At 46.3% G+C, this 24,055-nt stretch overlaps 1 protein-coding gene and 1 long non-coding RNA gene across 2 annotated transcripts; one reads left to right on the top strand and one right to left on the bottom strand.

Annotated features, from left to right (window-relative positions):
* The first annotated feature begins 12,794 nt into the window (after positions 1 to 12,794).
* Positions 12,795 to 18,471, top strand: LOC136542699 (uncharacterized). Its single transcript, XM_066535243.1, has 4 exons — positions 12,795 to 13,732; positions 17,344 to 17,551; positions 17,676 to 17,805; positions 17,949 to 18,471. The coding sequence occupies exons 1-4, from the start codon at positions 12,984 to 12,986 to the stop codon at positions 18,203 to 18,205; spliced, it is 1,344 nt and encodes a 447-aa protein (XP_066391340.1). The 5' UTR covers positions 12,795 to 12,983; the 3' UTR covers positions 18,206 to 18,471.
* On the bottom strand, positions 15,748 to 17,335 carry LOC136542700 (uncharacterized). The gene is made up of 2 exons (XR_010780761.1): positions 16,137 to 17,335; positions 15,748 to 16,020 (listed from the first exon to the last, which is right to left on the bottom strand). It is a non-coding gene; the product is annotated as an uncharacterized lncRNA (long non-coding RNA).
* Positions 18,472 to 24,055: the final 5,584 nt, after the last annotated feature.

The raw sequence follows: 24,055 nt of genomic DNA, 5'->3' as shown, positions 1-24,055 counted from the left end.
AATCTATATAAGAAGACTACAAAATCCAGATGTCCACTTTGGTACATAATCACACTATCATAATATGCTTTCACCTGTTGAGTGAAGTATGAATAGCAATACTGTTGCATAAACGCAATACAAAAAAATCATTATCCAACCATGCCATCTATCCAAATTCCAAAAGAAAAAAAGGCCCTCTCTTAAAGTGGCATGGACAGCAAGTTAATTAGGAAACTCCAAAAATAGTAGTGAAGCTCACTCCAAAGATGTAATTACTCTACTGCGAGCAGCTACAAGCTATAAAAATCTTAGGAGGCCATGGTTGAAATTTTATTATTGACTAAAGCTACATATACCTACATATAAAAAGAGAAATGATCAATAAAATTTCACCTCAGTTCCAGAAAAAACAGAGGCAGTCTTATCACTGTATACAACCACCTTTGAATACCATGATACTTACATGAAATGGGTGACAATAGTTAAATAACACATAAGAAGAAGCAGTGTAAGTATATAACTATATATAATATCAAGCATGATACTACAAAAGCCTACGCTTAAGCATGCAAAATGTGAATGTTGTTGGCTTTTATAGTTGCGAAAAAAACAATCTTTCACAGCACTGTTAGTTTGTTAATTGTTACCGTCTTCCGTTTGTCCAGTAGCCCTAACTTCCAGCTTTAACGAAGACATACATATTATAGTGTACTAGTGCAGCATGCAACTTCAGAACCAACATCTACTACAATGTTGACTTTGCAAAAACATGACGGTGTGAAATGAGCGACCAGAAAACAGTGACATCCATGGCACACAACCCATCAATGCGAATATTGCCATCGCTTCTACCGGTATGAAGTGGCTTGAACACCGCCCATTTCTTTGTGAACTCGCCGTTGCCTCTCCGCCTTGGCGCAAACTTTCAGCTCTCTCCTATCCTGAATCGAAACCACACGCCGCGAGAGCTCGATACTGCCATCACCTGAAACAGGCACACTCCCACCTCCAGAATCAAGTAGGACGATCTACTCATCGTCAACACTAGCATAAGAGAAGTGGTAGGAGAGCTCGTTGCAGCTACGAGCAGCAAAGGTAGAGAACCAACCCCAAAAGCCAGCCGTCGGCGGCTAGCAGGATCCGCTAGTGACACGCACAAATATGGTTGCCTCGATAGACCAAGCAATGCATCCAAGCGTCTTGTGCAATGTTCTAGACTTGCTGGTGTAGTCAAATTTCCACAGGCCCGAGTAGCTCGTGTCATGGGGTACCAATGGGTCAGCAAGGAAGCTCAGCTACTCATCCTCAGAGTCAACAGTAGTGCCCCTCACTCTAAGGTCGACTTCGATGGTCACTGGAGTACATGACTCCAGGAAAACAACATGGTTAGGACCTGTAGGTATCAAATACTGGTGCTCGTCGGTGAGCGTTTGGCAGTCGTCCCTCGCACGGCTAAAGAGGAGGTTGCGGTTGCTGTTGATGGTGTCGCGAATGGCGGCTAGACCCAATACATATACTTTTAGGAACGGATGCATTAAGATAACCGCCTTTAATAATATGATTTTTAAAGACGGTTACGTTAGATCCACGAAGGAAGTACGTGTGTGGTTGAAATTTTTTCCCGCCAGTGTATAGTTTGAATGTGTTTCCCAATTCCACTTTCATTACGTGGGACCCATGTTATCTCTTCCGCCAGAGCATCCTTATCTTGAACTCGTCTCTCTGACTCTTTAATAATTTCTTCTCACTTGTTTGTGCTTCTCTCTCACTTCATCTACCTTGTTTCTTTCTCCCTTGTTCTTAAGCCGAATTTTTTATTTTTTAGCCATTTTTAAAAAAAAATCACAAATATGCCCCTAGAGGTATGATTTCAAAATCTGGACCCTTAGCTCGACGTCAGCGTTGGTCAAGGCCACGTTGTCGGCGTGGACGCTGACATGGCAGCCAGCTCGGCGCCGTTATTATTGGCGCCGAGCTCGGTCTTATACGGCCCTCCCTTCCTTTCTCTCTTTCTCTCTTCCTCTCTCTCCCGAGCCAGGGCGCCGCGTCCACCGCCACTCGTTGCCCTGGCCCCCGCGCCCGCGCCTGCACCGGCCCCCACGTCCGTGCCCGCCGTGCCACTCGGCGTCGCGGCCCTACCCTGCCCCACCTGTTCGTGGCCCGCGCGCCCTCGTCGGCCGTCGTGCCCGCGCGCCCTCACCATGCCCTCGCCCAGCCCCGCCGCGGCCCACTGCGCCCTGCCCTGCCGCGCCACTCGGCATCGCGGCTCGCCCCGCGCCCACCCGTCCGTGGCCCACGCGCCCTCGCCTGCCGCCGTGCCCGCGCGCCCTCGCTGGCCGTCCGCGGCCTGCCCCGCCCTGCACGGTCCGTCGTGCCATGCCCGCCACGCCAAGGCACGCGGGAGCTCCGGCCCAGGCACACCAAGGCGCTCCGGCGGCTTGTTGTTGGGCTCCACCGACTCTCCACCGACTGCACAGTAAAGTAAGTTACTTTATTCGTTTGAATTGGTAATTTAGTACTTAGTTAACAATAGTTAGGGTGTAATAGGTAGATAGATATTTAGATAGATATATAGATACTTATGTTGGTATAACTAGTTTTCGTATATAGTTATTACATAGTTAGATACATACATAGGTATATATTTAGTGCTTAGTATATATATGTAGTACTTAGTACATAGTATACATTTACTTATCTAAATATTAGAGACCTTCACGTTAGTAGTTAGTGTGTATTTTTTACTAAAGGACATGTGTTTCGTTACGTGTTTGAAATAGATAGACAACCTAGTGACCATATATCATGGAGGCACCGTTGAAAGCGATCGCTATGAACATGTTAAGTTTGTTGACATACAGAGCGTGCCTGTGCTATTCAATGATAGGCCTTCATTTAGTGAGATGGTTGCAAGAGCTCGGGAGGAGCTGCATTGCCTTGGAGATGATGATGATGGCATTGCACTTGAGGGTGTACCGCACCTAAGTTCTCCTCCCATCATCCTCAGGCGAATGATCCCAATTGGATGTGCGGATCAGTGGGAGAACTATGTGAGATCGACTACGAAGAGCCAGCTGTAATGTTTGGACGTGGTTGTGCGTCGGGTGTTAGTTGATCCCATCCCTCATGGGTTTTCTCCACCAATGGGTCAGCAGGCACACTTTGACCCTCCCATCCTGGAACCTGCTATGGATGTGGAGGTTGCACCTACGGTTCTCGATGCTCAATCTGACCCCAATGAGGTAGTTGGAGATGCTTGTCAGACTCATGTTATTGTGGCAGATCCTCCTTATGAGATCCCTTTGATACAGAATCATCCGAGTAAGTGTCTTATCTGCATGGTTATTGGGAGCTTACCCCCTTCCTTACATCTATTTCTTTCATTCTTTCCTTATTTCTCTACTTATGTTGCGGGAGACATTCCTAACAATGTGGATGTGGCCCCTGTTGCTACGCAAGTGCATTATGGAGATGGATTCCGTGACTCCAATAGTGTTGAAATTATGAATGATTTGGAGCTATATGAGATGACAAGGGCTCTTGATTCTGATGATGATCACCCTGTTGGAGAGCTGATAGAGAGTGATGTTAAGATGCTGAGGCGTATCTTTCCTGGCCGCCGTGATCCAAGAGTTCACGAGTTCAGCGATCTTGCTCATTCCGATCAGGTGTGTGCAGAAGGACGTGATGATGAGCTCCTAGAAACTCATGAGGCCAGTCCTAACATGGTAATTGAGAATGAGAGGGTATTCAAGGACCTCCCTACATTGAAGGGGTGGTTGCAGGTGTTTGCAGTGATACGAAAGAGACCTTATAAGGTCTTGCATTCATATGCGGAGCGCCGTTACATAGTTATGTGTGACAAGGAACGCTGCCCATAGAGGGTTTGTGCAAGGAAGCAAAATGTCATTGGAAAAGTGAAAGATCATAAAAGTTATCGGGCCACACAATTGTGCTGGCCATGAGCTAACACTAAAGCATCAGCAGTTGACATCTACCCTCATTGCCAAGAGGTTGATGGGAACATTACAGGGAGAACCCAACATGAAGGTTAGGACAATTATCAGAACCATTGAAGCATTGTATGGATATTACGTGATAACTTATGGTAAAGCTTGGAGGGCCAAGCAACGAGCGTGGAAGATGATATATGGGGACTAGGAGGATGGGTATGAGTAGCTGCCAGTACTTTTTAATGTAATTAAAGCAGTGAATCTAGGCATGCATTATGAGTACATCCCAAAACCAAATGCATGGAAGAATGGGAGGCAGATATTCTTCCATGCTTTCTGGTGCTTCCCTTAGTGTGTCGAGGTCTTTAGACACTATCGTCCCATCTTCTCCATTGATGGTACATTCTTGATTGGCAAATACCAAGACACACTTCTTATAGCCATATCTTGTGACGTGAACAACAAGTTGGTTCCTTTGGCATTTGCTTTGGTTTAGAAGGAGAACAATGATAGTTGGGGATCGTTCTTGAGGCTAGTCCGGATACATGTGGTTGGACCTAGCAGGGAGGTTGGCATCATATCTGATAGGCACTGGAGCATACTTAATGCCGTGCGAGAGCAGATAGAGGGGTATGCACCTTTGCACCATCATTGGTGTACTCGGCACCTTACCAAGAATCTACTCTGGAAGGATAGTGTGAAGGATAACTTTGATCTAGTCCAGAAGGCTGCTCGATAGCTTGAGGATAAATACTTTCAGAAAAAAGTTGGAGCAGGTCAGAACCGCATCAAATGCAGAAGGTAGACAAATGGCTCACAGGTTTGATGAGGGATTTGGAGAAATGGACAAGAGCTCACGACGCTGGTGGATGGAGGTACGAGTTTCAGTGCAGCAACATGGTAGAGTCGTTTAATAAGTTGCTATTAGGGATACGTGGTATGCCCGTGAATGCAATCGTTCAATTCACCTTCTACAAGCTTGTCTGGTTCAACGATAGACACGCCCATGCATTGAAGTTGCGGAGTGATGGAGAGATATGGGCTCTGAAACCAAAGGCACATCTAGAGAAGGCAAATGAAAGGGCTGGCACACATGAGGCTACATGCTTTGACCATGCCACTGGGACTTATCAGATCTAGCATAGGGGCGGTACAACGTCTGACGGTGAGGTCCGAGAGTCGAGGATGCATGTGGTTATCCTCTAAGATTTCAAATGCACTTGTGGTAAACCAAGGCAGTACCACTTTCTATATTCCCATTTGGTGGCAGCAGCTAGACATCACAACTATAATATCGAGAGCAGGATACCTCGCGAGTTCAGTGTCGACACGCTTGTGCACACATGGAGCCCCCGCTTCTTGCCTTTTCGAGACCCTGGAGAGTGGCCTCCATATGATGGGCCAAAGTATATTATGGATCTAGCTTACCGTTGGAACAAGCATGGATCAAGGAAGAGGATGAGGCATAGGATGGTTATGGATCAGATACCCGGAAGAACAAGGCGTGGGAGAGGAACCCCAATTCTTACTGACCTCGAGCAGTATGAGTGCGGCAAGTATGGTAAACTGGGTCACAATTCACACGGTTGCCATTGGTAGATTAGTGAGGTGCGACTATTGGTTGTTTTCATTATTTCATATTTGTCGTATTCATTTAATTAATTATGCATGTAATTATGTCAATTACTTGTACATTTCTAAGTTTATGTTTCATTGTATATTGAATTTCTAATTCATTGACTTTTTTTGTAGGATGGCACAATTCCACCTGCTCGACCCGACGTACGAGGCGACCCACCAAGGATGTCTCACAGCGGTGACACTAGATTTGACACATGGCAGACCCTTTATCCAGTGGTGCACTTTCTCCAGTTCCAGTGTTAGGGAAGCACTGGACTTTTCTGGTGTAGCCCTAGAGCTCTCAGGTGAGGTTACAGAAAGCTTTTTGACCCCCCCATCGCATTTCTCTGATGTTGTCACTAGAGGGGGCACCGTACAAATGTGGTTTTGACTGTTGGAATTCCAGTGGTCACCTGCAGTAGATAGAGGCTCGGTAAGGCCACCGGATTTCTCCTGTGGGGGCTCAATCAAAGCACTGGAGAATGCCCCCTGCAACGGCCAGTTCAAATTTGATATGAGTCGTTGGATCTTCTTAACCGTACCTCCGGGGGTCTCTCCGGTGCCCGCCGGACTTTTTCGGTGGGTGCACAGACAGCCTACCAGGTCTGCAAAATGTCTAGTTTTGTTTGGGGCTATAAATAGGGGGTGTCCGGGTCTTTGGACTCTCTTGGTCATTTCTACTTATCCATACACCAGTGAGGAACTCAAGCACACACTCCATTCACTTACATGCTTTTAGATTGATCTAGAGTGAGATTGGAGAGAGTTTTAATGCATTTCTTAGTTGGATTGCATCTTGTGGCACTAGATAAGCGTAGCTGCTCTGGTTTTCTTGTTACTCTTGGTGGTTGCCGCCACCTAGACGGCTTGGAACTAGTTGGGATTGTTGGGCACCATTTTGTGATTGTTTGGTGGCTCCAATCAAGTTGATTATGAGGGGTTTTGTGCTCACTTCACAGGAGATCACGAAGGGCAACTCTAGTGGAATCAAGAGGCTAGTTGTAGTGCCTTAATTGGTTGCCTTCTTTCAAGCACCCACATTAAGGGTCAAGTTTGAATGCTTGGTTAGCACGCGAAGCAACAATCAAAGGATTCACCTCAAAGGCAACGTAGGTTGTTGGCAACCAATCGAACCTTGGGTGAAAAATCATGGTGTCCCTTGCCCCGTTGGTTTGCCCCTACCTAGTGTTCGCCTAAACGTGTCTAAACATTCGTCTACACGCGTTAAAATGCTAAACTATGGGTTCGTGTACCATTGAGGCCCTGGTCAATTAATTAAATGCTAGATATGTCTAAACGGTCAAACTTGTTAAAAAACGGTTTAAACGATGGCATTAAATGGTGTCTAATCCAGTGTAAACGCCAAAACATGTGTTTAAACTATCGTTTAGGTGATAAACCATGAAAGTTTGGGTGCTAGGCGAACTTTTTGGGTGGGCGAAATTGGGCTTGCGCGCGTGTGGTGGGGAAATTTCGGTGATATTCAAATGATGTTTATATGACCATGTGTATCACTCTATGTGTAATTGTTTATTGTTTAAGTCAAATTGTGTAACTATGTTCATGCCTTAAATTGCACTTGAAAATATGTATAAAAATATCATTTTACATGTATATTTTCTGCTACAATATAAACCGTTTAAACCGTCTAGTCGGTTGTCTAAACCGTCTAAACACTAAGCGTTTAGCATCTAGAATAACACTGTCCCTACCACACTTGTTCTTTACATTCATATGCTTATGCTTGTGTAGTTCTAGTAGCTCTTCTAGTTGAGCAGAGTAGCTAGAGTAGTTCTACTTGTGTCGCTTAACTAGTTGTAGTTGCTAGTCTCTAGTTGTTTCTGTGCTCTATTAGTAGTCTTAATTTTGTTGCCTATTTAGGAGGCTTGCTTAGAAGTGCTCTAAGCTAGGCAAGCGGTTGCTATTGGGATCACCTTTTATACTATCAATTATATGATTGTATCTAGTGTTGTGCTTGTTTAATAGTCTATTCTCTCCCTCTAGCCATTCTAGATTCTTTTGGTGGTATTGGAGCTTCGAACACTGTCCTGGGAATAGTAGAAAATAGAAAATTTTCCCATGTTTTGTTGTGGGTATTCAAGAGGAAATACGGATGGATTTGGATGTTAACCATTGAAAATTAGAAGTATGCATCTGTATTATGTTGGTAATGCATGTCCACTTATGAACTTGTGATGTAAGTAAATCACACGACAACTATAGGTCCACTTATGAATACGAGTGCATCCGAACAAATTTTTTTAAGAAAGGACAGCAAAAGTTCTACCACAATTTTTATTATTAGAAGAATAGAAAAAAGATGATGGCCCATGGCCCAGTTTTTTTTAGTGAAAACTAGGTCCAAAAATCACCAGACTAGAATACAACGACCCACAATTCATCCGAACGAATTCTTAGGTAGAAAATTAACTAATTTTCACTCCACTCACGCATGTGAGTTGAGATGAATAGTATGCATTCAAACAAGCTGTCTGCAGGAGGAATAAAGTCAGGCGGGCCCTGGGCAGGCGGTCCAGATGACCCAGGATTAGCATCTTTTGGTTCCAATTCCAAAAAGAAAGGAAGATTCGTCAGCATCTTAATTTGGTTAGAGTTGCTTTGCCAGAAGGAAAAAAAACATTAATAATGTTTAGAGTAGGTCTGATCGGCAGAATCATCTTTGGTTGGGATTAAGTAGACCTGATCCACATAATAGTACTGCAATGCTGAACCTCAACGTTGGGCTGCCGGGCGGCTGCCCCGATTTGACATGCGTGCGTCGTCTCTCAACCCCGGCCAGCTGTGCAGCTGACGTGATGCTGAGATTCGCCTCATCAAATCCCTGATGAGCGTCGTGTTGGGATTCAGAGTGCCCTCGTACGTCACTGCACTGCCTGACTGCATTCCTGGTCCTGGATGCCATGCTGGTCCTGAACCATATCATCGTAGAAGTATCTTTACCGACTAGGCAACCTTCAGTAGTGTATCATCATCTTCTGAATCTCCTCACTCTGAAACCGAGTGCGTTCTGACGCACACTGGCCCGTGGTAGCACCAATTCCAAATCCATGATTGAGCAAGGTCAGGGATCAACGAGATGGAGGGAGCCTGACAAACCAAGGTGCTGCCGCGCCCGCGCGACGGCGTCCGGGCGTCGGTGGTGGACACGGTGGGGGCTGCCTGCTGCAGTGCTGCTCCTCCTCGGTCCTCCTGGCGGTGAAGCCAGGACACGGTGGTGGCGCTGTGCGCAGGTGCGCGATCGTCCTCGTCCGTGCAGCAGGCCTGGCCACTAGGGCGCGCGTACGTGGAACCGCTCGCCTTTTAGTAGCGCCCCCCCCCCCTCCCTCACCCCCCCCCCCCCCCCCCCCCCCCCCCCCCCCTGCCGGCGCGCGGCGCCTCATTCTCTCTCTGACGCCGTCGTCGCCTGGCGCTTGTCATCTTCCTCCTGTCCGTTGCACTCGCGCGCATCGTTCGTTCGTTTCGCTCGCCCGCCATGACGACTTGACGACCCTCGAGACAATGCGAGCCAACGCCAACGCAGCGCAAGGTCGTCCTGGTCCTCTTGCTTTCGCTCCTCCGCTTTTCTCCCAGTGGATGGACGCGCTTGCCTTTAGTTCGTCAATGCCGCGAGGGGGTGTGGTTTGGTTAGTGTCGGGTCTTTTGCATTAGGTTGAGATATTTATTGACATCGTCCCCGGTCTAGAAAAAGCCAAGCTTATATTACTGCATTATTAATAACCTCGAGGACATGGAAGATTGGAAGCTGTTGTGAAGCCAGTCAGTCTAGGAAAAGCTCAATGATGATTGGCACTGATGAACATGAACTGAACTTGTTTGGTCCTTGGCTTCGGATTGTGTCTGAAAAGGGACAGTCTATTCCAATTCCAAAGCTGGCTCGCCAGCTTGGAAAGATGGTCTTATATTTTCTTTAGGATTCAGAAACGCGCACAAGTAACCTTATTTCATTCAAAAGAAATGCAGACAACAACGAGGTTGAAATAACGAAGCTTCGGTGAACGATAGACAAACTGAACTTTTGAAGCCTGGCTTCTTAACTCTGATTGTGTCTGAAAAGGGGACAGTCTAGCCAAGTCGGTTTCGTTCCAAAGGCGATCCAGCTTGGAAAGCGAACCTTGGGGTTTCTGGGACTCTCACCTCAGCGACGTACCACGCACAGTACGCCGCAGGAAACTATCAAACGAACCTTCTTCCGAAAGGAATGAAGACAACGAGGTTGCAGTGAGCCTTTGTGTAAACTGCCTCTTCAGACACCGGATGCTCCGGGAAAGACGAGGGGAAAAAGGGCCTGCGTGACCCGGACCGCGCCATGGCACCTACTCCTACTCCTACTCCTACCGGCCAATCCATGCAAGGTTGGAGAGGATCAGATTCAGATCAGAGGGAGATCGAAACACGGCAATGCCATCGGCAAGCTTTGCGTCTGCGTGCTTCGGGAGTAACCAACCGGGCGGTGGGTGCGGTCAACGCCGTGAAGTCTCTAGTGTAGGAAACTAACCGAGTCACGGCGGGACTTTGGTGAACGGTGACGATCAGACGATGGTTTTCAGTTACTACTCCGTACACTGGAGCAAGTGCTGGTTGAACCTGTCAGAAATCAGGATCCTTCGACATCAGCAGGATCGCCAGTGAGATCAGTCAGCCAGTGCCCGCGTCAGGCGCGAACCACCTGCCCGCAGAAACGACGACGTCGAGGCCAGCTAGCTCGTCCGTCAGAACCGCCACCGGTAGGTCCGCCGCGCGCTCCGACGACGGCGACAGATGCACACAGGCAACTTTTCAGCTCGTGACGCACGGACGTGATCTGCGTACGTAACCTTGGTCTGGCGGCAGCCGTGACCGGAGAAAAGGCCGGCCGGCACCCGGCACCGGCAGTACAGGGGGATCCGCGCGCGGCCTGACGGTTGACGCTCTCCGAGACTGATAGGCGAGCGAGTCAGCGAGCCATGGATGGATGATGATGGGTGGGTGGGCTCTGGAGCTCGAATCGATCGTGGGGTGGTTGCAGTGCAGGCGCCAGCTGTGGGCTCGGTCGCCCCTTCGGCCTTCGAAAAAAGAGCACGGCAGGTGCCTTGGCATTGCAACTGCGGTGGCACTGGCACCATGCGCTGCCGCCCCCCGAATCTCCCGATATGTTTTCCTTCTCTTGCTCCCGAAATGTGTATCATGTGGCGCATCCAGTGCTGGGGTGTCTACGCTTGTAAATTCATGGCAGTTGGATGAAGATACAGTAGGCAATGACTACTCCCTCCTGCTTCTGTTATATAAATGTTGTAGTTTTAGTTTTGTCGTAAGTCAAAAAAAAATTCATGTCTTCCATCATAAATGTCTATACTTTAACAACGCGTGAACTATATATTGTAAAAGTATTTTTTATAAATCTAAATACAAATCTTGTTATATTAAACATTATGAATTTTAAAAGTTAATGATCAATGGTACAAAGATTTGACTCCGCAAAAACTAAAACAACAATGGCCCCGTTCGGCTTGCTGAAACTTGGCTGAACTGACTGAAAAATACTGTTCTGGCTGAATTGTTGTGAGAGAAAAACACTGTTTCAGCTGAAAAAAACAAGCTAAATAGTGCGGATTATAAGGTAAGCCGAACGGGACCATTAATCTTTCTTTAACGGATGGGGTACTATTCATTTTCCACCCTAATTAACACCATTGTTCTTTAATTACAAAAACATCCTCTTTGTTGTTGTGCGGTCCCCAAAATCTCACCGCACACTTGTCACCATTAAAGCCACCATAAGGTGAGACCCTGACGCCCACCCTCCTCCCACGTCATCATATTCGCGCTCTACGGTCATACCGAAAAATACAGCCGGTTGAGTTTGTCCTACTTTGTGCAGCTTATAAGTCATGGCTAAAAGTACTGTTGGCTGATTTGTTGTGAGAAAAAAATACCGTTCGTTGACTTAAAAAGGTACGGCTCATAAATCAAGCGAACATGACCACGTGGGGGCGAGAGCAGAGCAATGGGACGTGGGTGTGGCTCCGGCGGATGAGCTCATGGCAGCATGCGTGACCGGGAGGATGAAGAGGGTGTGTACCTAACGGAGAGAGAGCTCCTCAATTCCTTCTTCTACGACTTTCTTTACAATCAATCGGATTCGATTTAACTCTACTGGAGCGTGAGTGCATACAGTAGATCAGAATTTGACATCTTGTTACTACCTCATGGTGCCCCACCGTGGGCATGGCATGCGGCAGGCCTAGGGGCGGAGACGAGGGGCTCATAAGCAAACAGAAAGGCGTGGGCGATGAGCTTAGTGACAGTTGCAAGAGAGGAGCATGCCAATGGGTTTGTAGGCAACAATGAGGTCTGCCGACTAATCTTGAGAAGCATGGGCGAGATTTAGCCATGGAAGAAGAAACTTGCTTGGGAGAAGGGTGAAAGAGAGCCCGACCGATATGGCTCACATGTCAAGAGCACTCATCCCATATCTAATGTCGTCATGGCGGATCCAGGAGTTTTAGAGAGTCTAGACGAGAAAATTGGTCTCTGTGCCATGTACACGCGTAACTTGCCGACGCCCCTTTAATCCTATCGTTAGGCATTACTGGGTTGTTTGTGCCTAACATGTTAGCGGCAGGGGAGCCTGGGCAGCAGACCAGGGTGGCCAGGCCTCGGCTCCGCCCCTGAATCTTCAAGCCAACTAAAAATTCAAGGGACTATCTTTTTTGTTTTATTTAAGGTCAAGGGACTATCTTGTCTCTCTAACTAAACAGGAGAAGAAATGACCTGTCCCAAAAATCAAAGAACAAACTATATATCTCTGATCCAAAAAGCATGCTAAATGGATGAGCAGCTCGATCGGCCCAACACACGTACAATGTCCTCGAACATGTGCAGCCAATGCAAACCTCGAAAACTTTGTCCAGTACTATTGTGCTTGTATTTTTCCCACACCGAGAGTCGTGGCGTGACGACGTACGATGTTTCAGCAGCCGGCCGTGTAGTATATAGAAAACATAGAATGCACCAACATACCAGCGGGAGGGTAGGTACGCATGGGTACAAGAGGCGACAGTACGTACGTACCAGTGTACACGCGCACGCCATACAATACAAGACGAATACGCCCCGGAAAAAACCCCAGCGCTTCCCGTGTGGTGTGTCGTGTGTGTAAGTGTAACCACCGCTGCCCGCTGAAGCGAAAGCAAAGCCGCCGTCCCCGTCGCGTGATATATATATTACGCGCGCGCGGCCTCGGCCTCGCGGGCAAAGCTAGCTTAGCCACGACGCTCTGGGCGGCGCGCGCGAGAGAGAGCATAGCAAGCAAGCACGGACGCGACGCGAGCTCGACGGCCGGCCTCCGTTTGGGACGGAGCTGCTGCACCTGCGCCTGCCCCTGCCCGTCGGTGGGCCGATCGCCGTAGCTGCCTGCCTGTGGCGGACATGCCAGAGGACGGCGCGCCGATGCACGTGCTGCGGCGCGTCCTCGACGGGCTGCAGTGCCTGCACCCGCGCCGGCGGCGGCGGCACGGAGGCGCGGGGACGCCCAAGCAGGCGCGCATCGCCGTGCGGCGGTTCGGCACCAGCAAGGCCACGCCGTGCGACGCCGACGGCGGCGGCGTGGGAGGAGGGCGGGAGGTGACGATCCGCGTGGCGACGTTCAACGCGGCCATGTTCTCCATGGCGCCCGCGGTTTCCGGCGAGGCGGCGGCACCGGCACCGACGGCGGAGGCGGGCGCCGGGCTCCCCGGCAGCCCGCGGCGGCCGCCCAAGGGCATCCTGAAGGCGCAGGCGGCGGCGAGCCTGGCGCGGTCGCCGAGCAAGGCGCGCGTGTCCATCAACCTCCAGGACAACGAGATCTCCCTGGAGCGGACCCGGCTGTGGCGCGGCGGCGGCGCCAACGCCAAGAGGCAGCAGCAGCAGCCGCCGGTCGCGGCGTCGTCCTCGCCGCGGCCTCGACGGCGGAGCTTGGAGGAGGTGCTGCGCGAGGCCGGCGCCGACATCATCGGGCTGCAGAACGTGCGCGCCGAGGAGGAGCGCGGGATGCGGCCGCTGTCGGAGCTGGCGGAGGGGCTGGGCATGCGCTACGTGTTCGCCGAGAGCTGGGCGCCCGAGTACGGCAACGCCGTGCTCTCCCGCTGGCCCATCAAGCGCTGGAAGGCGCACCGCGTCGCCGACCAATCCGACTTCCGGTCAGTCAGTGCCCCGTCCTCCCCCATTATCATCACTGCCTACCAACCATTCCTGCATGCCATGCGCTTCAACAGAGTTCATTCAGTTCACCACGCCACGCTAATGAATTCCATTTACGCCACACAACAAACTTAACAACTTTGGCCATGTTCGTCTTACCCCATATTCGGCTTGTTTGGCTTCTTTTTTCAGTCGGAACAGTGTTTTTCAGCCAGTTTCAGACCCGCAGTAATAGCTTGCACCGCACGCATGCATTAGCATTACCGCGTTCGTTGAATCTCTCGTAGTAAGGCAATGTTTAGATCCTACCCAAAATCCAAAATTTTTCAAGATTCTCCGTCACATCAAATCTTGCGGCACATGCATGGAGCATTAAATGTAGGTAAAAAGAATAACTAATTGCACAGTTCGCCCGTAATTGGCGAGACGAATCTTTTAAGCCTAAATAGTCCATAATTAGATAATTTTTATCAAATACAAACGAAAGTGCTATAGTAGGCCAAAGCCAAAAATTCCCCCATCTAAACGGGGCCTAAGATACTAGAGCACAGCATCAACATGGGATTCAGAGCCTGCCACAGCCTGAATCTTCTTCTATTCGTTGTACTAGTAACAGTAACAACCGTACCACTTTGGCCGACCGTTCCCCGTGAGGCCGTGACACATCACATGCCAGAGCCGGCGCGAGGAGCATCCAATCCAGGCCCACCCTGCCAGTGTCTCCAACTCGTCGGCGCTGCCTGCCGCCACTCAGATACTACTACCCAGGAATGGCAGCTGTGATTGATCAGCGTCAGCCATACGGGTTCTCCCGGCTACTCTCTTCTTTTTTTACCTTTCCTTTCTATAAAATACTCCCACAGTCATAAAAATAATACATCCCAAAGTCAATTTTTTATCAATTTAGCTAAACTTTAAGAAATTTGACTACTCGAAAAGTGGAATGTACATTTTGGGGCGAAGGGAGTAGTGGTGAAATGCTGGCAGCTGCTCGCGTTTTAGTTCAAAGTCACGGTGCATTGTTTGGTGCGTGGTGGCACAGGTAATTCACCTGTTTTCAACAGTTTGAACCATGCGACAGCAGTCAACGTCACGACTCGGCCCGAATCTTGAGTCGAAGCGTCCAAATAAAGCAGGACTCATGCATGTCGTCACCTAGACAGTAGCTTTACCTGCCTGGCGATTAGTCAAGTGTATAATGGAGACAGTCTGGGATGGGATTAGGAAGAGCGTTACGCGCTCCAGACAAGCGGCAAGATGCTTAGGGGGTAAGTATATATGGCGGATAACATGCTTAATTCAGCTGCTACCGGGCGGGCTATGAGAAAAAGAAAGGATTAGTTGAGCTGCTCCACTGTCATCAGAAACCGCCACCAAGCCTTTGCAGCCCCGTACGTTTCCAAAGCCAGTGTCGCCGTCCCCACAGCTTTCTTTATTACAGTACCAGGCCTAGCTTTAGCCCTAGAGTAGGAATAGCCATGGCCATGGCCATGCATGCTTAGCTGGTCTCAGTGAAAAGGATTAGACACAGACGCCACCCCACCGGCGCCCGCAGAAGGTTAGGTGCTCACTAATCACTGGCTGCTGCTACGGCGGCTGAAACTGAAATGCAGGGGAGGCGAGAGGTAGGAGAAGAGACAAGGGAAGAGAGGAAGTTTCTGCCGTCCCATGCGCTCGATGATCTCTGCTGCTGTTGCTGCCGAGTGGTCGCCGTCAGGGAGGGAAACTGGTAGCTGGGCAGGAGCTTTCCGGGCGAGCACTACCCCAGTTTTCGATATCACCGCCGGTTCAAAATCCCCCTTCACTGCCAGATTTTGAACCGGTGTTGCCAGTATTTCACCCGGCAGTGATAAGGTTTAGAAAAACAAAAAAAACAACCCAACAAGCATGCTGGCTGGAGCATGCTCGTTACCGCCGCTGCCGCCACCATGCTCGTTGGCTACCGCCGCCACTACATCAAGCATTTCATCCAAGAAAAAAAAATTCATACATCACAAAGGACGGATTCAACACATCAGAAAAACTCATCCACAAATCGATTCGTGCATCGCAGACGAAGGAGAAGGGTTCAACCCATCACAAATCAACCCATCCACAGATCGATTCGTACATCACAGACAGAGGAGCAGGGTTCAACACAAACAAAATAATTCATCTATAAATTGATTCACACAACATAGAGGAAGGTCCGGCACAGCTCCTCTGCAGGTCCGGAGCAGCTCCGCAGGTCCGGCGCAGGTCCACTGCAGCTCCTCTCCACACCACAGATGTAGCGCCCCCTTCAACTCTTAGAAACCACGCGAGGTGAGCCGCGCGGAGAGGCAGGCCATCAGGAAGGCGCAATCTACGGACGGAGAAAAAGAAAAAAAAAAGCGAGGACGAGGATAGGCCAGGGCGACTCACCTCGGATGGGACCTTCAACTCCAGCGCATGCGCTCTAGGCCTCCAGCCACGGAGCTACCGGAGCACACGAAGATCTGGGGAGGAAAGTGTGGAGGCGTGGGGAGATCTGGGGAGGAGGAAGAAGCCGCGCCGGGATCCCGACCGTTCGCCGGCGCCCACGGCGGCCTCGCGCCCGCAGCGGCCTGATGCCTTCGCCGCACCGGCTTCCCGACCGCTCGTCGGCGGCCGCAGCGAGGTGGATTTGGAGAAACATGAGAGAGAGGAGAGAGAGCGGGGAGAGATATGAGAGAGAGGAGAGAGAGCGTGTGGATTCGGCGGCCGCACAGTTAACCAGGATGAATTAAAATTTCGGGTCCGGAGCTATGGATCACTGCCGGTCTATGAGACGCAACCGACAGTGATACACATCACTGTCGGTTTTTATTACCAACCGGTAGTAATAGCTTTTTTCTTACGAACCAACAGTGATGCATTTATCAGTGTCGGTTTTAAAATTCCGGTAGTGAAAAGATCGACAGTGATAGCTTATTACGGGGCAGTGGAGACAACTCCCTGGGCGAGCGCCTCTGGATAGGAACCCCGTGCCCATGCAGAGGAGCCAGCAGCAGACGTTATTGCAGTGCAGCACCAGCAGCACGCTTGTTTTTTGCAAGTCATAAATGGCAGGCCCGGCGCACAGCGCATGGATATCTTTTTTTTTCCTTCTGATCCGTGATAGCTGCCCAATTTCCAGTATACAGTTCTTCGACAATTTATATATCCATGATTTTCCACTAAATTAAACCTCATGTTTACATTCTGTGACACTAGTACGCGTTAGCATCCTGTCATGAAGATTCGTTTTCAAGGGACCGTAGGCATAGAGCCACTCGCGCTAGCTGCACAATTTATGGTCACAGAAAACTGTCAACTGTCAGAGCCTATGCAGCAGCTGATCGAGCTCCAAAGCAGGAAGCGCGCAATATCCGGAGAGCGACACGGCGATCACGCCCTCGCTGTCCACGCATAAATGGGCTGTCCCAAGGGCGTGATCGTGATCGTGATCGCGATCGTTCCTTGCTGCATGCATGCTTTCGAGCGATTGGTAGCTCAGTTCATGAAACGATGAAAGCAGCAGCGCGATCGTATGATTCGTATCGTATCTCGATGGGTCCGATCACTGAGCTGAACAGGACGACGCATGCATGTGTGGGTGTGGTTGCTGCAGGAACGTGCTGCTCGCCACGATTGAGGTGCCGGACGCCGGCGAGGTGAACTTCCACTGCACGCACCTGGACCACCTGGACGAGAAGTGGAGGATGAAGCAGGTGGACGCCATCATCCGCTCCGGCGACGGCCCGCACATCCTCGCCGGCGGCCTCAACGCGCTCGACGGCACCGACTACTCCGCCGACCGATGGGCCGACATCGTCAAGGTACCTAGCTAGGCCACCACACGACGACCATGCATTCGGTCGTGCTCGACGGACATGTCCATTTGGGGGTACTGATCTACCCTGGACGTTTATGCTCGTTTCGTTTCTGGCGGTTTTATTGCAGTACTACGAGGAGATCGGCAAGCCGACGCCCAAGGTGGAGGTGATGCAGTACCTCAAGGCGAAGCAGTACGTCGACGCCAAGGACTTCGCCGGAGAATGCGAGGCGGTGGTGGTCGTGGCCAAAGGACAAGGTAGGTGTCATGCATGTCCTACAATTCCTCAGATAATCCCAGTTCAGTTAGTTAGTAGTTACTCATCAGGGACTTCCTTTCAGTTCAGTCAGTTTCATTTTGCTAGCTGCTATCTGAACATTGCCATGGATGGAAAACTTCAGATGTGCAGGGGACGTGCAAGTACGGCACGAGGGTGGACTACATCCTGGCGTCGCCCCACTCCCCCTACAAGTTCGTGCCTGGATCCTACACGGTCGTCTCCTCCAAAGGGACATCGGATCATCACATCGTTCGGGTCGACGTCGCCATACCTCAGATCAGAGAACCTGATGCCGAGACCACCGCGAAGGGGAAACGCAGAGTAGTCAAGATGAACAAGAAGAGCTCAAGAAAGGGGATATGGGGAGGAACTAAATGAACAGACTAGTTTTTTTTTTTTCCAAAGTTCCTTTTGGTCGCATTCTTTCTTTTTGGGGGTGAATGGGTGATGTGGGTTGCTTGGAAATGTGTATATGGTTGAGTGAGACTGAAGAAGCCTGGTTTGCAGTGGATGCCTGCTGCGATGTGACCAAGAAGTGGAAGCAACGTATTTTGGCCGGGTTTCACTTCTGTTATTGGTTACCATCTTGCGTATGTTCTACCCACAGAGTGACTTCAGCTGGACGTTCTCTGTGGTTGAAGGCATTGCACATTGCAGCACACCTGGTTGCCGGAAAGAGAGTGCTGGAATGGGAAAGAGTAATTTATACTCATGGCTTCAACTTCATAGAAAAATGATTCCTAGTTTTTTAAGAAAAAAACGTATTTCTCAAGACAACCTATTAAAAAAAAGAAGAGTCTACTGTATAACTGTGTGTTTCAGCCAAACCTAGCATATGGTTGTTGGCTGCCTAAAAAACACACGAATTCCAATAGACAAAAAACCATGTGTTTTAGGAGAAGCTAGCACATGGTTGTTGGCTCTCTAAAACGCACAAATTACAACAGGAAAAAATACCATATGTTTGAGGAGAAGCTAGCACACAAATTCCATCAGACAAAAAAAGCCCACGCAGAGCAGATCTAGATGCAATTTCTATGCAGTTGAGAGTAAAATAGTAGAGCCTAACAACTACGTAGCCCATAATGAAAGCCCAAAAGCAGAAATCGATAGGAATATATCAAATATATTTGGAAAAGAAGAAAACAAAGAAAACAGATCTGCTCTACATGGAAAAGGCTCTGCTCTGCTCACGCGGAGCAGGAGAAAGGGGCAGAAATATGATTGCAAACAAGAACAACCGGAAATTTGAAGAACAAGCACTAGAAGTTTGATTCATACCTCATCAACCAAGGTTAGTAGACTAATCTTTTCAATCCAAATTTCTGGTATTCCAATTTCTCTGAAGAAGCAAAAACGAAGAAATTAGCAGATCAGATGAGAAAGACTAGGAGAACCTAGATCCATGGAATATGTAATCATGAGACCTTACATATTTAGGATGGCTAAGATGGTCTGCTGCTTGTGCTTGCTCCAACGGCAGGGTGTGGCCCTGGTTGCTAACTTTGCACAAGGAGCAGATCCAACACTTGGGGGTTGTAATTGTGGTCTAAAGGCTACAAACAAACCTATTTCAGATTCTACTAATTTCCTGCATTGCATGACACAACAGAGAGCATGAGATAAGAGCAACGTGTATCAGCAATCCAACTATTTTAGATGCTGCTAGCTTTTGCAATTAGAGCACCCAACTATATTTCAGATCCTTCTAGCTTTTGCAGAATCTTAGATGCAAATTAAGTGTAATGCATTATATTGATGAAATTACAAAACACAAATATGAAAAATTACACATTTCAAATAGTGCAAACAGTATAGGTTCTTAATGCAATTAAACTATAAATGTATATCAATACATATACGGTATGGTGGAGCTCATGAATGTGTAAATAGAGAGAATGATAAACTGCTCAACAGCCACACAAGCATGACCAAAAACCTTGATGACACGTACCTGCACATAATTGATGCTCCAACTATTGCTTAGTTGTTTGCATCACCAACACTATTTTACAATAATATGAGTAATATGAGTATGTAAATATCAGAACCAAGATTTCAACATAATAAGAGTACAGATTCAAGCAGGATACTAAAACTGCATACTGATTCTTTATGATGCTCCAACTTTCTCCTAATAACATATCATTTATTTCTAAATGCAGGTATACAATAGGGTAAAATTAAGACTGCGGTAGGAAGTAGTACAGATCACTTAAACTATGGATGAGCACCGTAGCAGGGCTAAGGGTATACATTTCTTGTGAAGAAAAGATAACAATCTTTCCTCCTTGTTGAACAGCACAAACTAAAGCGGCATTCCCATATTCTTATTTGGGATCAGATCGAATAAATGGAAACAACATGGATAAATTATAAAGAATCAAAGCTTGATTCACAAAATAATACAAGCAGAATTCAATCAACCCCTAGACCAAGTTGTTTTACTGAACAACTGCCAAAACAAAAGAAGAGAAGAAGAACGGTATTGATTAGACAAGAAAATGAGGGACAGAAAGTAGTTTACTAAACGTGCAGCTTACTAAATTACAGAAAGGCAGCAGTGACAGCACAGAAGACAGATGTGTGTTCACAAAAATCACAATAATATATGGTTTGTGTTAGCACAAATCACAAATGACAAATATATGATGTGTGCTAGCACAAATCACAAGAATGTAAAGGACCAACATTTGTAATTTACATTATAGCAGATAGGATATCAGCTAGCAGAAAAACACAAAAAACGAGGGAATCAGTTTAACAACAGCATATTGCATATTCTCAGAACTACAATTACAGTGCTAGACACTTACAATTTACATTATAGCAGACTGCAATTATGCAACTAAATCTTTAAGTTGTTTTGGTTTACATATACCACTAAAGTGCTATGGAAAAGAACAAAAAACAAATGGAATGAATGTGAGATTCAAAAGTCATACCTCATTTATCAAAAATAAGTGGACACTAACAAAAGGGACAAGGCCAACACAAGCTTATAGCTCTTAAAGAATGCACAAAAGTGGATAAACACTATCAAATTTGAATCTACCAAAATTACAAGGTATCAGTAGGATCCACGCAGCTCAATTTTGCTCCATATTAACATATTCACAAATCATAATTTTTTAAAATTCATAATATGTCATCAAGCAGGTCCTAACAATTAACTCTTCCTAAGTTCTAGAATAGACATCAGTTTGGAGTTCTAGCAAACTCTTTTAGCTTACAAGAGTTAAGCATATTTAATGTGGCTTGTGAACTGTTCATAGAGACACAACTACAAATTAACATTTAAAAATTACATTACCAGGTAAAATTTAGTGTCTACCTAAAATATAGCACGATCAATGCATCAGATTAACATTTAAAAAATTATATTACCAGGTAAAATTTTCATACCTAAAATTTTCTCAGCTCTGAAAACACCAGGTATCAAGGTGATCTCCAGTTCCTGTGCCAGTGATAGCAGAAAATACCATAGGAGAAAACCTAGTAGAAAACAACAGAAAGATGAGCTGAGCAGGTTGGGTGACTGTTGGATAATAAAATAAAAGGCAAACACACAAAAATAGTCAATCCAGGCACCTCTAAATTATTTATAAAATACATTGCAAATTCTAATTTTCTGTTGGTAACAACTTGTATAGATCCTATTTAGTATAGGATTAGCATATCTCACATATAACAAATTGCTTGTCTCTGATAGTCACAGACGAAGCAGCATCATACTAACACAAATCACAAAGTTCAAAGATTTATTAACACAAATCACAAGGAACGATGTAAATATTTGAAGGTCCAGCAGCAGTGGCATAACCAAAACACAAGAGAGAAATATTTGAAGGTGGGAGGAGCTGAGTTTGTGGGGTCTGTGTTGACACAAATCAGAATAAACATATTTCAAGATATGTTAGCACAAATAACAAGAGACAATTTTTTCTATGGAAGAACAAGGACAAAAAAAACTCACTCATATCAGTCAGCTATTACTCCAAATTTTCTAAAACTCACTGAACCACAATAAATTGAGTTCCAAATAAATTAACCAAAGCTATAGACTAAGGATCAATATGAAAATATAGTATGAAAATGACATGGCTCACAAACTGAATACACATTGACTTGCTAGGAGTGACAATGCAAAACATGTAAGATAGACTGAGGTATTGTCTCTATAATACCGAAGTGCCACTGCTACTACTGCCGAACTACAACTAGTTTCACTCACTGAATCAAGCAATCAGGCTGCATTGCTTCAGACCAAGGCAACCTACAGCTGCTGCACGAATTTACTAAAACTTAGTAACTGAAACATAATGGACCTGAGTTACTTAAACCGAAACTAAGATACTGAAAAAAATGAAGACCGCCTTGATGCAATTAAAGATAAAAATTTAACTAAAACTCAACTAAAAACAATCCTGAATTTGAAACTAAAGCCTAGGAACTAGAAACCTAGAATTATAAAACTAAAATAAGAATAAAAATTAAACTGATAACAATTCTGAACCTGAAACCAAAATGAAAAAAATAATGTAGCAGATATGGGCACAACCATAATAAACTTGAGACTCAAATACTGAAGCTGAGAACCTAGATTATACGTAATTGAACCTGAACTTAAACTACAACATAGAGACCTAAACTTCGGCTACACGAAAAAACTGAAATTTAATTCACCGAGACTCTAATGCAGGTTACAAAACTAAACTAAACCTCACAAACATGAGTGAAACTGACTGAAAATAAATAAAGAGACAAAGACAGAGAAAAAACTACTGGACTTGAACTGAACAAAAACTAAAAATAGGTTCTACTAAACTTAACCTGAAAATAAAACTGAACTAAAACTAAAAATAGATTCTACTTAAATAAACCTAGATTTAACACTGAATCACAAAAAAACTAAAATACATAACAGCTAAACTCTAATGCAATTCAATAAAATTTGATGGTACTCAACCTAAAATCTAAAAAAACTGAACCTGAAATAGAACTGATAATTAATTCCACTAGACTTGAACTGAATTTATAAGAAAAAATAGACTATACTAAATTTAACCTAAACTTGAACAAAACTAAAACTAAAAAATAGATTATACTAAATTGAACTAACCTAAATTTATTGAACTAACCTAAATTTATAATGCAGTTAAAGTGATGCAATGACAAACTAAACTAACTAAACAAAATTCAGAAAATGAAAACTATGAAGATAAACTAAACTATCTGCTGAAATCCTGAAAAATGAAAATTGAAACAATTTTCAGAATAAAAATTCACACAACGAAGTTGAACCATAGCTACAAACGAAAGCCTAAGCCAGCTTGTAAATTGAACTGTACCCAACCAGATAGATCATAGTCTAGTGTAACGAACTACGCTTTATTGAAACCAAGTGAAGCAAACAGCATGACTCAGCAAACTTCTGCACCATCACCACCACAACAGAAAATGCATGTTGCAGCCTTGCGTGGCTCATATTAGATTAAACTAGCCTAAACTTGCACATCTGAGTATTACTAGGTACATTCAAGGTATACAATACCCATGCTTCCCAAACAACCGAAACAGACACTAGCCATACACATATGAAACCTGTGTCAAGTATATAACTCAATCTCACACCACAAACTTAAATCATAGATTATTGTAGCTTGGTTAATAGTTCACCAATACAGCCGGCATAGCAGATGTAGTCACTAGGTTTCATCAGCTCTACGCAAATACATATGTAGATGGATACATATATAGCAAGCAAAACAATCCCATGAGCGCAACCATTAAATCGCACAAAAAAGACAGGTGCGGATGATGCACCTCTTATTACAAGCATCTGGTCTGGTACCCCTCAAACGGATTAGGCTGAGGTGTGAGATTGCTGACAGCTAGACACACACACTTGTAGACACACGGGAACTGGCTAATTTAGTGCGGCCACGTGCATGCACTATACAGCTAATCAAGACTCCGGGATTTAGTGCAGCCTCAACTAATTAAAATCTAAGCAAACTAATTCAATCGAAGATATCAGCCATGCGCGAGACATCCCAGTTACAGAAGACATATGAATTTTCAGGAGCTCTAAAAATTATTTAATGCATGCAACATGTAAAACTGAAACCTTAAAATCTTGGCGACTCAGACAGTTTCTTAACTATGTGTCAGTTTAAGGAGTTAATTAAACATTAACTGAATTTGTTCAGGGACAAACAATAATTT

Source organism: Miscanthus floridulus, chromosome 3 (genome assembly GCF_019320115.1).
Source record: "Miscanthus floridulus cultivar M001 chromosome 3, ASM1932011v1, whole genome shotgun sequence".
NCBI classification, from domain to species: domain Eukaryota; kingdom Viridiplantae; phylum Streptophyta; class Magnoliopsida; order Poales; family Poaceae; genus Miscanthus; species Miscanthus floridulus.
This window is presented reverse-complemented; position numbering and strand designations above follow the sequence as displayed.